The 16,760-nt window shown below is 30.2% G+C and overlaps 1 protein-coding gene across 21 annotated transcripts in view; it reads right to left on the minus strand.

The window, feature by feature from the left end:
* LOC142320422 (uncharacterized) overlaps window positions 1-16,760 on the minus strand; it is a 137,706-nt gene that overhangs the window by 41,275 nt on the left and 79,671 nt on the right. For all 21 annotated transcript variants that reach the window (XR_012755380.1, XR_012755383.1, XR_012755382.1 and 18 more), the window contains 3 exons: window positions 8,428-8,552; window positions 4,486-4,615; window positions 189-401 (listed from right to left, as the gene is read on the minus strand). Coding sequence is in view for 17 of the 21 variants with exons in the window: in XM_075358161.1 (XP_075214276.1) it covers window positions 189-401; window positions 4,486-4,615; window positions 8,428-8,432 (348 nt within the window). In the remaining 4 variants the exon portion in view is untranslated. The remainder of the gene's footprint in view (window positions 1-188; window positions 402-4,485; window positions 4,616-8,427; window positions 8,553-16,760) is intronic.

Raw genomic sequence — 16,760 nt, forward strand, 5'->3', positions numbered from 1 at the left:
GCAAGTGCATCAACTTAAATAAATTTTCTTCTTCTTTAAATTTTATTTAACAGTTTGTTAATTAAAACTGGTATCAGAAATAAAAATGTTTCATTTTTATATTGTGATTATTATTAATTTCAATATATGAAGACTATTTTCATACATATACATATGTATGAAAATAATTACTAATGTTGTTAACTTACTTTTGTTTTATAATGGAAAACTGCTTCTAAACACCACACAGTTGCCAAATCTCCAACTTCAAGAAGCTTACCAATTAATAAATCAAGTTTATCAATTTGGATGCTAGTTAAGGACTTTACAGACTTTCTTTTAAACCATTCTATTGTGTCAGTTGTTATAAGGTCCTTCCTGAAGCACTTTAATGGTTTAAAGCTAGACTCCTCAATAGCAATCTGAAATTTTAAAAAATATAAGCTTTAAGGTTTTCTATAGGTTAGAATTTAGAAGATTTAAATTTTTGCATTTATGAACTACAGATATGTTTTTTGTCTTAAAAATATGGTTATTTCATAACCTTAAAGCGAGGTTACTAAATACATATTTAACAAATGTCTAAATAAATGTTAGAACTACAGCATTATATCAGTCTAGCATTTAATACATAAAAATATGCACTGATCAAATTTGAAAAAAAAATTGTGCAAGGGTTAAATATATTGAATGAAAAAAAAAATGATTGAATGACTTTTTTCAACTGAAAAATTGCATCATAGCAGTTTTTTTAAATAAATTTTTGTCATCAAAAAACCTTTTTTTACACAATTCTTATATGTTAAATATCCAAAAAGAACCGTTTTACTGTATTAGAATATATACTTCATTGATGAGTTTCATGTAATGTATTTAAATTTTTTATCTCTTTTGATGAAGTTTCTTACAGTTAAAATTTATAGAAGGAAGTATTTCCATAACCTATTCAAAAAACAGTACAAAATTACAGCAAACTCAATACTTTGATAACACAAGCCTGCAAAAATTCGGGTAGTGGAATGTTTTTTAACTTTTGATAATTGATTTCTACATATTTTTTATCACTTAATCCAAAAATAAATTTCATTTTTTTCCATCACGTCAGGATTTTTTGCAAATTGCAATTTCAAAATTTGTAAAATTGCAAAAATGTGACAAACAGAGATAAAACAGACATAAGACATTCTTTTCTTTTATAATAAATCAATATAATATATTCATTCACTTTTTTGGCTTATACTATGCAATCTTATAGCTAAACAGTAGAGTGGTCTGAAGAGAATGAGGGAGGGGGGGAGGTTATATGGAAGAACTTGGTTGTGACTAGGTTGTGACAAAACTTAACAAGATGTAACATGTTCACTGGCAGCTATCCGTGCCACTCATACACCATGCAACTACTGTCAGTGCTGTTTCAACTATCAGCACGCATAAATTGAGTTTTTTCCGTCCTCCATGATCAAACATGTTTTTGTCAGTGGAAAGTATATTTTCAGGCCCTAAAGCAAACTTTCCATTTTCAAAATGGATTCAAGTGGCTCCAAAAATTCTACAGATTCTTTTTGTAGTTCGTTTTGTAGATTCTGTGGTGATTAATGGTGGAAAGGAAAAAAAGAAATATAACAAGTTTTATTCAACAAGTACACCTCACATATTTAGGGGTGAAATAGAAGATCAAGACAAAACTTGGACCCCAATATGTTTGCTAGACATGTGTTGAAGGACTTAAACAGTGGTCAAAGGATAAACAAGAAGTGTTCAGATTTGTAGTTCCAATGGTGTGGAGAGAGCCACAAAATGATACCAATAATTGTTACTTTTGTTTGATTAGTGTTCACGGTTTCAATTTGAAGAATAAAAAAAAGAATCGTCTATCTAAATATGCCATCTGCTTTATGCCTTGTTCCTCATGGTCCAGACATACCAGTGTCAATTCCACTAGAAAAGTTACCTAAAATAGATGGTTCCACAAGTGATTTAAATAAGGATAACATCGAGGAGTATGAATCCAGAGATAGGTGTGCACCAGAGCACACCTACTCACAGTCTAGAACTAAAAGGTTTGGTTTGAGACTTACATCTGACCAAAGAAAATTCAGAATTGCTCATTTTACTGGGACAGGTGCAGAGAAAAGGATTTACTTCCATTTTGTTGGAAGAAGGATAATTAGACTTCGCACTGTGGAATTTTGACTCGATTTAATATTCTGCATGAAAGTACCGATTGGAGATTATAGATTCATCCAAAAAAAGCCTTAAAGTTGTCCTTCTTCATAACGGGAATGCGTGTCCGTCAATACCCGTCGGACACTGTATCCATTTAAAAGAGAGTTATGAAATTTGGAATTCATTCTTGATAAAATAAATAGGACAATCATAAGTGGATTACATGTGGTTATTTCAAAATAATATTGATGCTCCGATACAAGGAGGATACACAAACAAGGAGGGCACACAAGGCAGGTGATGTGAAACTGAAGACTGCTGTCAGACTAGTAAGGTTTTGTGTATCTATTCTAGCACATGAGAAGAGTACTTACTGTAAGTTGATTTTTTGCGACAAACAAAAGTATAGAAAACTGTGAATGCTGCCTACTACAACAACCTCTTAAGGGAACATGAGAAGCCAGGCTAGAAATTGAAATATCTCGATATTCCAACAGGCAGTGCAATTTTGCTTCACAACAATGCGCAGCCCAATACTGCACACTTATTGTACCAGACCTTCAAAAATACGTTCTACAGTCCTGATCTCAATCCTTGTGATTATTATTTGTTAGGCCTGCTCAAGGATGCATTAGGCAGATATCATTTTGCGATCGATGATGAGGTTAAAGAATTTGTGTACAATTAGCATTTTGGCAATTTGAAACCTTCAAAATGCTGACAAAAGTGCATGGATATTTTTGGAAAACTATCTTGAGAAGATTTAATTCTATTTTGTAGATTTTGAAAACAGCTTACTTCTGTGAACAAATTGTGATTTTAATTTGAACCACCCCATATGTATGTATATATATATATATGTTCATTTTTGGCACAAGGTCAAATTTAAAGGTCATTTAGAAGTCAAATATCGATTTAGATTAAACATTTTTCAAACAAAACTTACATACTTCTCACCATACAATCCAAATTCAAGGTCGAAATATGCATGTTAGTTGTAAGAAAATCAACTTCCAGTCTAGACAACCCACTTCAGATAGGTACTGTTAAGTTGAAATTATCGCTCTTCAAAAAAATGATTTTGATATAATTGCTGTTATCCTAAATATTTGGTATTCAAAGTTTAAAGAACTTTCGGTGACTTGGCATGAGGTCTACTTCAAAGGACACTTGGAGGTTAAAAATCCCACTTAAAAAAAATGTTTAACAGAAAATTACTGGAAGCCAAATCAGGGCTGTATGGTAGATGGTTAAACAACTTGATTTGACATAGAGTGCGTACTGCAGTATGCAAACGAGTATTGTCATGAAGTAAAACAGTGCCTGAACTCAGCATGCTGTTATTTGTTTTGTATTTCTCTTCACAATTTCTTCAACGTCTTGCAGTAAGTTTCAGTGTTAATTGTCACACCTATTTCAATAAAATCAACCAAGATCACATCTTTACAGTCACCATAACAGTGTTACTAAATTCACAGGCAGTATAGTTTTATGATGAGGGTATTCAAAAAAATTGTTAACAATTGCCATAATTTGGACAGCAATTATGTAGAAAAGTATGATGTAAATAATAGATTGTTTTTTTATCAATTGACTTTTTTTTTTTAATGAATCTGAAGTTACTTTCTGAATAATAGCCTTTGTTTTATATATGTATATATATACTTCAGAAAAATTTTTATTTCATTCATCCTACATAAAAGGCATGTATTAAGGCTGTAGTGGATGATTAGAATTGGAGGTTACAGTGGTTTAATTGGAACCATCTAAAATAATAGTTATTTGTATTTTCAAAAACATATCTTAATTCAAAAACATCGTTTAACAAACTTATTTAAGTGTTTGACAAGTATTTTTTATTTGACAATTATTATTTATTATTGTTTCTTTACTAATTTATTATATATATATATATATTACTTTCTTAGTATATAAAAGTAATTTTTTTTAGCATTTTCTTGTTTTTCAATTTTTATATTTTATCAATCAATAAATGTATAGAAACATTAGCTAAACAATGGTGAATCAAGCTAAACAATGAAAGGAATCATTCCCCTTTCAACCACATTAATGATACTCCTACTGCAATGATTTACATCAAAAGTTGTGAATAGTCTAAAACAGTTGCATACAGAATTTTCATATTTAACAAAAAAAAAATCTTTCAGCCAGGTTAAAACATTTAAGAAAAATAAAAAGTATGAGAATTTTCCATTTTATTGTACGAGTGGTGACAGAACAAAATACAGTAACATATTTAAGTCTAATGAAGTGCAGTTTATTGAAAATTCAAAATTACAAACTGCTGATGCTTAAAAAAAAATGAAATTGTCTTATTACCTCAATATTAAAACTTTCTTGGAGAAAGCACATGTACATACTGTAAAGTAATAATAACTCCTGATATTTTGTTGAATCATTTAATGGTTTTGACTTCAGCCATTTAAGAGCATATTTTAATAATAAGTATCTAAAAAAATCAAAACAAGAAATCATCATGAAAAATTATTTTTTGATAAACACACATGCAACAAATATGTATGTATGCACACATGAACACATGCGTATACATGTATAAACGAAACAATATAATATTAAATAAAAACAATTAACTATGATTTATTTATAAATTGGAATATAACAAACTACTAATTTCCTAGTAGTAGAAATATAATTTGTTAATCAAATAATAACAAGTAAACTCAGGAAATCAATAAATAGCATTACAAAATATAAAAATATACACTGCCTATGTCACAATTGTATCACACAGTTAAGAGAGCACATACATTTGAATTTGAACTGCAAAATGCAACACACAAAACAAATGGTTACAATAAATGTATAATAATTATGTACAAAAAATAAACAAATAAAAATAAAACAGAAAAATCGGTAATATGAATAGTCACTAAATAACTTTAACAATCACATTATTAATTTCATTTTAATAAAATAAACATTATTTTTAACACATTATTCACATATTATCTTAAATAATACAGTACTCATTCATTTAAGGCCTATTAATAAAAAGCATAGTATACTAATTTGTGCATTTAAAATATAATCTAAGGAGTGAAAAAGGGTACAGATTTACAAAGGAAAAACCTAACGTTGGCAAAATCTTAGATCAGGTTACCTTTCCTCATGTATATCATTATAAAATATATTATTACATCAAATCTAATTTGGAAATATTCTAAAGGTTATCTACATCATTCACATTACCATTAACATTTGAAATTTGATAAAAAAATTTTAAATCAACAACTTTGAAATACCCCAAATAACTTTAAATGTTAAATAAACAATCAATTTATTTGAAAAATAATAAATTATTTCAAAAAAGTTTATAAAACTCTGGAACCTATATAACAGAAATATAAGAATTAAATTGTCCATCTGAAGAGTTAAGAAAATGTTTGCAAAATTTCAAAATATTTGGTGAAATAGTTTCAGAAGAGTTTGTGAGTAAAGTTTTGTACACAGTTGGCCGAAGAAGCTTGATTTCATCAGGCTCTGCCCAAATATGCTATTTGTATAATCATTAACACTTATATTCTCAAGCATTTGAATAACTATACTTATCTCAATGTTTGAATATTAAAATTATAAATTCAAAATGAAAGAAAATGTATCTAAATAAAGTTTGATGTGAATTACACGTGTTTTAATACATTTACATCTCAAAGTAGTCAACACTTGACACTACAAGGAGTTGCTTTTAGTATAGTTAAAAAATCTGGCTCAATATGGACATCTGCAGACCACGCATCTTAATATTTCCTAAAGAGTCTTTTTTTCTATTAAGTGAGGAAAAATGCTATGCTGAAAACAATTTTTCTATTTGTATCCCTGCAACAAAAGAACTACATGAAAGATATCCTATATTCTTCTACCCTAATGGCACTTTCACTGCTATCTGAAACAATTTGTACATTGTTGCATTGATGTTTAAGTGATTTCAATACAATGATACTTCTTTGTATGCTTTGTAATGACATAGATACAACTTTGCATTATAGTATAAAAAGTTTCTTTTGCAGAATTAGAAATTTCCATACAAAAGATATCTTAACACTTCTTTTAAATTTAATATTTGCATTAGCCAAATTTATAACAAAATGTTCTGTGAATTAAAAAAAATTCTCAATTATTGATAAAATAATTTTATTCTAGTCTTATTTTTAACTAATTTCGAAAAAGGAGGTTAAATATTTGACCCATGTATTTCTTTTTATGTTTGTTTATGCATAACCTTTTTCCTATTAATCAAATTGAAATAACTGTGTTTTGGGACTCAAAAGGTGCTGTTCATTGATTCCCTGCAGGAATGAAGGATGGTAAATGCAGCGTTGGATGACGTCAGAGCTACACAAGAAATGATGCCAGCAACCACTTCACAATGTCCTATGCCACAACAATGCACAGTCACATACAGCAGCTCAGACTCAGGATAAACTTTCTAAAATTCATTGGACGCCTTTTGAACAGCCATCATACAGTTCATACTTGTCATCATATGATTTCCACATGTTTGGTTTGCTGAAAGAAGTTTTGGAAGAGGAAAGATTCAAAGACAATTCTGCAGTCAATTATATGTGCAACTGGTTGTTGGGCCATCTTGTTTTTTTTTTATGAGGGGATTAGAAAGCTACCTGTGGAGAAAATGATTTTCTGTTGAAGGAAACTAGGAAGAAAAATAAGGTAATTTATTTGTAATTTTATCTAATAAAGATATAATCAAATAATTATGAAAAGATGTAATCAATAAAGATATGTAAACAAATTCCGGTTTATATTTTAATGACCCTCGTATTATTTTCTACATATTTTTTTAATTTTTATTCAACTATTAACAAAGTTGACATAAGCAATAAATTCTCTTTCTTTTTCCTTTTGAGAGATAGCCTCATTCTAGACATGTTATTACATTTATCTCCAAAGAACTACGAATATTCCAGTGCAAAAAGAATGCATATCCTCATTTTACACTTGTCCCCTTCTCATCACCTGTAGACAAATCTAATGACTAGGGCTCCAAAATCTTATTAATTATGTAAAAATAAACAGGTCAAACAAAAAAAAATCCATAGCTACTAATTACGTTCTTTATCAATATAAATTTTTGCTCTACCAGTCTGAAGGAGAAGAATTTTTACCAAGGGAAATCATTCGTAATCAAAAGATTAAATATATTTGGGAACAAATCTAAAATAAGATAATGAGATCTTATATTCACATATACTAATATGAGATCATAATCTCATATATATGAGATCATGAGGAATAACAATTTTAATAGCAAACATGAGGTTAATCAATCTTAATCAAGAGCTTGAGTCAAATACGGGTTTGCATGATCTGCTAAATTTTAAGGGAAAATCTTAGTGCTGTGAATTAAAGGATCTAAAAAATCAATACCTCTTCCACCATCATTATCAATAGGTAATTTCAATGTCCAAAAAAATATAATGCGTATTTGATCTACAGGTGAAGTAAAAGAAGAGAGACCCTGCAGAACTCTAAGCTGATAATAACAATAATAATTTAACTACAGTTGTAAATTTTCATTAAACAAGACCAGTTAAGTAGTACAATACAGCGGTTTCAAAATTACTAAAGTTATTTCATTTGCATTAACTAAAACTTTTTTCTCTTCATAAGCCACCAGTTCTTTAAAAATCAGTAAAATTAATTTTTATGGTTTTTATATTTAAATGATATAAAAAATGGCCAGCCAGAAGTTGTACTGGTTGGCATGCTGGCTTCTAGAACAGTTAGTTTCAGATTCAATTCTTGGCAAAAGTAAGGCAATTTTACATATAATCCCATTCAGCTTATCATTCTTGTTAAAATCCATGTGAAAGCATGCCTTAGGTCATACTGCTAGAATAGAAATAAAATTAAAACTTAAATCATAAATTTGTGTTCACATAAAATTTTTAACCATAAAATAATACAGACAATTTTATGCTGCGATTGCCATGTATAAATAAAATATCAATTTTCGTTAACCAAGATCAGTTAAGTAGTACAAAACAATGGTTTTAAATTTACTAATGCTATTTTATTTCTATTAAGTAAAATATTTTTCTAATTCATACACCAGTTCTTAACCCTCTAGAAAGGTTATAAAATATATAACCCTTCTTTGCATGTTTTCTTAAAATTTAATATAAAGGATATCTTTCATTAACCTAACATTCAGGAATCCAGCTTAAAATTGTAAATAATAGTTTCCAAATAAAAATAATTAGATATAAAATTAAAGCTTACCTCATGTTCTGAAATAGAGCTCTGTAATAATTTTCTGTCTCTTCTCATCACTTATGAGTATTACAGTAGTTAATGATAGCTGAATGTTTTTAGTAAAGTCCTCCATAAGTCTCGACTGGTTATATCTAACAAGTGACAAAATTTAAATTTAGGCAATAGAATGTACTCTATAAAAGTAAAAGGTTACCTTATAAACTCAGTAAATTCTAACAATATGCAACTTGAGTATGTAAATCTCATTACACAGTTTTGTCACTCACCCATTTAATCGAAGAACAATCAACATGGTTACAGACTTTTATAAAATTTTAGGCTCTATTTTATTAGAGGAAATGCTTAAGTTGTTTACAGTTAATAGCACAGTTAAACCTTAGAAATTGTACAGAATAGTTAAATAGCACTGTATACTATGCTTAACCAACAATGCCGCATACTAAAGGTTAAACTTGCAGCACAAAACAATAAAAGTATGAGTATTTTTAATGCACTTAAAAAATTAATGTACATCAATACTAATTTTGAATAGCGCAGAGTAATTTTTCAACTGTTTATTGTTTTGACAGTTTAATATCATGGCATTTTAGTTCTTATTAAATTAAAAATAATAGCATTTATTGAGATTGTTTTTTCTATTTTTATTATATCAGTATATATTTATAAAAAAATGATGAGGTTTATAATTAATTTTTTTTTCATATATACAAATCAGAATTTTTCATTCATAGACTAACTTTTAAAATAGTACCCACCTTTAGCATTACCATCTTTGCAACATTCTGTTTACAACAACATTAACTATCAAACATATTTTATTAAATTAAGCACAAGTAAATTAGCACTTTATTCAAAGATAGTGATTATTTACTTTCATTTCCAAAATTAATTCATCGGTCTTTTTTAATCATGAAGTTTGTTTGTTTATTTAGCATTAAGAATTCATGGACATTTAAGTGGCATTTTCAGTCTAATCAGGGATACCTTGAGAACTTGAGCAATCTAACCTCACACATAATACTTAAACTCATTCTTAAATGAAAATAATGACTAAAAGTTGGAGAAAATTATTGATGGGCTGTGAAAAAACAGTAAATCAGTAAAATCAGACATACAGTAAATAACAAAAGATTCTACACGTATAAATTAAAAGTTTGTAAATATTTAAATTTTTCCAGTTTGGCTAAAATAAAGGACTGCTTTCACAATATTTTCCTATCTAAAATGTTAAAAAGTATAAAAAAAGGTAAAATTACATTCAAAATTTATGAAGCCAATAAACATCTAATGTAACATTTTTCCACTAATGATGTTATTTTTCCTCATTTCCATGAAAACTGTTACAACGTTGATATATATTAGTTGATACTAAATACGCATTTTAATATTTAATAAATACAATTTATTAAATGTAAGGTATAATGAAGTGCTGGCATTTTATATTTAAAATAATTAAACATTAGATGAATCGGCCGCCAGTATATGTAATCTGTAAGTAAATAGCAATGATTATTTACTTATTCCTACATGATATATCAAATTTCAGTAAGAAAAAAATTAACATTTACTAACTTGGGTAAAAAGGTTAATTTAAGTTCATTCATCTTTATGCATTTGTCAAAATTAATGATTTTTTTGCTGATCATCACTAACAGATAGTTTACCTATAATGAAAGTGTTATAATGCAGTACTTCTATAACGTTTTGACAACATGAATTGATGTTTCCAAGAAAATATCAGATAATAAATTTCTAGCATGGTTCAAATACTTAAATGAAGTTAATTAATATAAAGAGTGATTTAATATTGTTTTAATAAGATTTCAGAATATACTTAAAAGTAAGAAAGCTATAAAAGCTATGACCTTAAACAAATTTAATTAAACATTCTTACAAACACTATTTTTCTCATTTCCTTTTATAAAAGATATTCTGTTTCCTAAAAAGTAGGGCAAATATTACTGACTCTCCCTGATAAATTGCTAGACAACACTTTCTAATTTATTTTTTCATATACCCACTGAATGTTACATCTCTACTCTCTATCTCTTTGTGGTGTAACCTCTACACAAAAAATTTCATACAAAAAAAACTTTACATATGTTGAAAAATCCTCAACAAACTGACAAAATTGAAAAATTACCACCCAAACACAATCAACAGATAAAATTCTGAACTATATAAAAAGTAAAAATATTTATATTTCTCAAAAAAAAAAAAAAAAAAAATATATATATATATATATATATATATATATATATATATATTTTATATTACATATTTTATATGTATATAAAAAAAAACAAAATAATTTTTTAGCTACAGCTCGTGTCAAACAAAAATAATAATAAAGGGTTTTAAAGAACTTCATACACAGAAAAGAAAATTGCCCAAAAGAAGTAAAAATCCATAATTCAAAATAAAAATGAAAAATAGATATCTACATATGAAAAATCAGAATGTTTAAAAAAGGAAATAAAGCAAGTAGTAATTACTTATATAATGACAAAAACATTCAAATTTTATTAAAGAATATTAACAGCATCAATTTCCAGAATTTGCTAACATGACTGAATGATAAGATTGGGAAGTACTGACAGAAATCTTACTTACTGATAATAGATACAAAAAGATCCCACTGAGAGTTGTGAAAAAAAAATGAATGGTAGAACAATAACATGTGTAAATGCATTACAAGCAGCTGCAACTTTTGAGATTCAACTGGTAAAGTTTGGTAGTTTCCAGACTTTTGACTTGACCAAGATTTGTAAAAAAGATTTTACAAATCTTGGTGGAAAAATTCTTTAAATCTAGTCCATGTTATCTGATTTTTATAAGATCTAGAAATTTATTATGATAATGTAATATCGCATTGGACTTACATAACATAGGGCATGATTTTTTTTTTTTTTTGTCTTCAGTCATTTGACTGGTTTGATGCAGCTCTCCAAGATTCCCTATCTAGTGCTAGTCGTTTCATTTCAATATACCCTCTACATCCTACAGATGTAGGAGATGTTTGATAATCGCTTGCTTACTATTACTGTTTTTATTGCTTATAAATGATATTAATAAGTATACAGGGGATGGGAGTAACAGGATGATATAAATATTAATATTATGTTAAATGTGGATGATCTGATTTCATTTGCTTCTAAGCTAAAAATTTTGCATAAATGAGCTAAATGATTATTGATTTATTGACATTAATGGTAATGAGTGTGAGATAGTTGATACAAGAGAGAAGAATAAAGAGGAGGGTATGTGAAAAGCTATTGAGTTCAGTTTTCACAGAAGATATGTCAGTGAATACGGATACAGATAGGGAGTATTTAAACCTAGGTCTAGAAGGAATAAAATTAGTTTGATATTTATCAAATGAATATCAGAACTAATATCTGAATTATGGAAGAGAAGAATGGTCATGGTTGTGCTCTTTATGGCAATTTGAGAGTTAATAAGTACCATTATATGTTTTCTGGGAGGGTGTCCAAATTTTAATAGTATATGTAAGATCAAGTTGGAGAAAGAAATTATGGAAGAAGAGGAGGAAGTTAACAATCAGTTAGATGGGAGATAATGGGAAAAATTAGTCATATCTACGCCTATGTAGAAGTAGCTTTGCAAATAAGGAATTTTAATTACTGAGTGTAGATGGGGGTAAAGTATATTAAAGCACTTATTGGATATTACACGGTATATTATTATAGATTTAAAATTATCTTGCAGGTGAAGGTCACATGCTTATTCCCTTCCACTACATAAGGGAAGGGGAAATACATTCCCCCTAGACCACGGTAATAATACAATACTGAATTATACGTTTTCTCTTTAGAGATCAATGTTTTGTCAACTTGCCTTAAATATTTATTGTTATTGCATAACTCTGGTGTGCATAAGAAGTTACTACCTCACATCTGAAACTTTTGATTTCACGTAAAAATTTTCCTAATTTTCCCACATGTTCAAAAATATGGAAATGTAATGGCAACATTTAAATATGGACTTTAAAGCTGAAAAATTTGTAAAACTTTACATCAAATCTAAGTAAATTACTACAATGTATTGTAAGTGGTCATTCTGCAATCAAAATCTTTATGAAAATCTTCTACTTGAAGGTTTTCTGCATTTTTTTTTTTGTCTTGAGTCATTTGACTGGTTTGATGCAGCTCTCCGAGATTCCCTATCTAGTGCTAGTCATTTCATTTCAGTATACCCTCTACATCCTACATCCCTAACAATTTGTTTTACATCTTCCAAACGTGGCCTGCCTACACAATTTTTCCCTTCTACCTGTCCTTCCAATATTAAAGCGACTATTCCAGGATGCCTTAGTATGTGGCCTATAAGTCTGTCTCTTCTTTTAACTATATTTTTCCAAATGCTTCTTTCTTCATCTATTTGCCGCAATACCTCTTCATTTGTCACTTTATCCACCCATCTGATTTTTAACACTCTCCTATAGCACCACATTTCAAAAGCTTCTAATCTTTTCTTCTCAGATACTTCGATCGTCCAAGTTTCACTTCCATATAAAGCGACACTCCAAACATACATTTTCAAAAATCTTTTCCTGACATTTAAATTAATTTTTGATGTAAACAAATTATATTTCTTACTAAAGGCTCGCTTAGCTTGTGCTATTCGGCATTTTATATCGCTCCTGCTTTGTCCATCTTTAGTAATTCTACTTCCCAAATAACAAAATTCTTCTACCTCCATAATCTTTTCTCCTCCTATTTTCACATTCAGGGGTCCATCTTTGTTATTTCTACTACATTTCGTTACTTTTGTTTTGTTCTTGTTTATTTTCACACGATAGTTCTTGCGTAGGACTTCATCTATGCCGTTCATTGTTTCTTCTAAATCCTTTTTACTCTCGGCTAGAATTACTTTATCATCAGAAAATCGTAGCATCTTTATCTTTTCACCTTGTACTGTTACTCCGAATCTAAATTGTTCTTTAACATCATTAACTGCTAGTTCCATGTAAAGATTAAAAAGTAACAGAGATAGTAAAGAGATAAAAAGTAACAGAGATAGTAAAAAGTAACATCCTTGTCGGACTCCCTTTCTTATTACAGCTTCTATGTTGGTTAGTTTTTCCTTCCACTACTTCCTTCTTCTTCTACTATCTTCCTTCTACTATTAATCTGAGGCCTAAAATTGCTTCCCTTGTCCCTATACTTTTCCTGAAACGAAATTGGTCTTCTCCTAACACTTCTTCCCCCCTCCTCCCAATTCTCCTGTATAGAATTCTAGTTAATATTTTTGATGCATGACTAGTTAAACTAATTGTTCTGTATTCTTCACATTTATCTGCCCCTGCTTTCTTTGGTATCATTACTATAACACTTTTTTTGAAGTCTGACGGAAATTCCCCTTTTTCATAAATATTACACACCAGTTTGTATAATCTATCAATCGCTTCCTCACCTGCACTGCGCAGTAATTCTACAGGTATTCCGTCTATTCCAGGAGCCTTTCTGCCATTTAAATCTTTTAATGCTCTCTTAAATTCAGATCTCAGTATTGTTTTTCCCATTTCATCCTCCTCAACCTGCTCTTCTTCCTCTATGACACCATTTTCTAATTCATTTCCTCCGTATAACTCTTCAATATATTCCACCCATCTATCGACTTTACCTTTCGTATTATATATTGGTGTACCATCTTTGTTTAACACATTATTAGATTTTAATTTATGTACCCCAAAATTTTCCTTAACTTTCCTGTATGCTCCGTCTATTTTAATAAATGTTCATTTTTCTTTCCACTTCTGAACACTTTTCTTTAATCCACTCTTCTTTCACCAGTTTGGACTTCCTGTTTATAGCATTTCTTAATTGCCGATAGTTCCTTTTACTTTCTTCATCACTAGCATTCTTATATTTTCTACGTTCATCCATCAGCTGCAATATATCGTCTGAAACCCAAGGTTTTCTACCAGTTCTCTTTATTCCGCCTAAGTTTGCTACTGCTGATTTAAGAATTTCCTTTTTAATATTCTCCCATTCTTTTTCTACATTTTCTACCTTATCTTTTTTACTCAGACCTCTTGCGACGTCCTCCTCAAAAATCTTCTTTACCTCCTCTGCCTCAAGCTTCTCTAAATTCCACCGATTCATCTGACACCTTTTCTTCAGGTTTTTAAACCCCAATCTACATTTCATTATCACCAAATTATGGTCGCTATCAATGTCTGCTCCAGGGTAAGTTTTGCAGTCAACGAGTTGATTTCTAAATCTTTCCTTAACCATGATATAATCTATCTGATACCTTGCAGTATCGCCTGGCTTTTTCCAAGTGTATATTCTTCTATTATGATTTTTAAATTGGGTGTTGGCAATTACTAAATTATACTTCGTGCAAAACTCTATAAGACGGTCCCCTCTTTCATTCCTTTTGCCCAGCCCGTATTCACCCACTATATTTCCTTCCTTGCCTTTTCCAATGCTTGCATTCCAATCTCCAACTATTATTAAATTTTCATCTCCTTTTACGTGTTTAATTGCTTCATCAATCTCTTCGTATACCCACTCTACCTTATCATTATCATGGGCGCTTTTAGGCATATAGACGTTAACAATCGTTGTCGGTTTAGGTTTTGATTTTATCCTTATTACAATGATTCTATCACTATGCGTCTTGAAATACTCCACTCTCCTCCCTATCTTCTTGTTCATCACGAAACCTACTCCAGCCTGCCCATTATTTGACGCTGAGTTAATTTTCTGCATGTCTAATGCATTTTCTCCAGTCATCTATTGTTACGTGGTTTATTGCATCTTCCAATAATATTTTTACTTCATCTATTAGAAATGTACTATTTATGGCTGTCACCTCACTTTTTATGTGAACCCAAATTATCTCGATTGGATTTCATGTCCCATTTCTGTCTTCAAGCTCAAACAGTATGTATTATTCTGTGTTCATTAATAATAGACAATAATTCAGGAATTGTGTGTGAAGGACTGTGTGATATTTTCTTCTTTTCTAACCTTGAAACAATTTCCACCTTTTTTAAGTTTGTCACTGGCACTATCTCTTTAAGAACTAAATGATAGCTGGGGTTATCCATCACAATAACACAGTTTCTTCCAAAGACTGTAACAAATTTATAATCCGTTCTTGAAATACATCACCGTTCATTTCTTGGTGGAAGTCCCCTGTATGTTTTGACTGAAAAACTAGAGCACAGTCTTTTATAAAACCAAGTTCATAATAACCAGCGTAGCAAATACCTAAACCAGATCCTTTCCCAACCAGAATCTTATCTCTTCGTATACACACTCTACCTTATCATTATCATGGGCGCTTTTAGGCATATAGACGTTAACAATCGTTGTCGGTTTAGGTTTTGATTTTATCCTTATTACAATGATTCTATCACTATGCGTCTTGAAATACTCCACTCTCCTCCCTATCTTCTTGTTCATCACGAAACCTACTCCAGCCTGCCCATTATTTGACGCTGAGTTAATTTTCTGCATGTCTAATGCATTTTCTCCAGTCATCTATTGTTACGTGGTTTATTGCATCTTCCAATAATATTTTTACTTCATCTATTAGAAATGTACTATTTATGGCTGAATTAATTACTCTAAAATCACCTGACCAAAAGTCGCCTTCCTCTTCCCACCGAACCTCACTAATTCCTACTATATCCACATTCACCCTATCCATTTCCCTTTTTAAATTTTCTAGCCTACCAACCTTTTTTAAGCTTCTAACATTCCACGCTCCGACTCGTAGAATGTTATTTTTTAATTTTCTGGTGACCCCTTCCTTAGTAGTCCCCACCCGGAGATCCGAACGGGGGACTATTTTACCTCCGGAATATTTTACCAAGGAAGGCGCCTCCATTATTGCTATGTGAAAATGCAGAGAGCCACATTTTCTTGGAAAAAAAGCAGCTGTAGTTTTCCATTGCTTTCAGCTGCGCAGTACTCAGAGGCTGAGTGATGTTGATATGGCCGTTTAAGTCATTGTGACTCACGCCCCTAACAACTACTGAAAGAGCTGCTGCCCTCTTTCAGGAATCATTCCTTAGTCTGGCTCTCAACAGATACCTCTCCGATATGGTTGCACCTTCGGTCCAGCTACTCTGTATCCCTGAACACTCAAGCCCCCTCACCAACGGCAAGGTCTCATGATTCATAGAGGAGGAGGGCATGATATTCTTAATTTATTTTAAAACAATATATATACTGATCCATGAATGTATGTATATATATATATAGGTAAGTTAGGTGCTATATCCAAATGATTATGGACAACCTAACACGAGTCATTAGACAGCTGAGTTCAGCGTAGCAGTAATTAGGAATAGCAAGCAA

The sequence above is a fragment of the Lycorma delicatula genome, chromosome 2, assembly GCF_047948215.1.
Source record: "Lycorma delicatula isolate Av1 chromosome 2, ASM4794821v1, whole genome shotgun sequence".
In the NCBI taxonomy this organism is placed as follows: domain Eukaryota; kingdom Metazoa; phylum Arthropoda; class Insecta; order Hemiptera; family Fulgoridae; genus Lycorma; species Lycorma delicatula.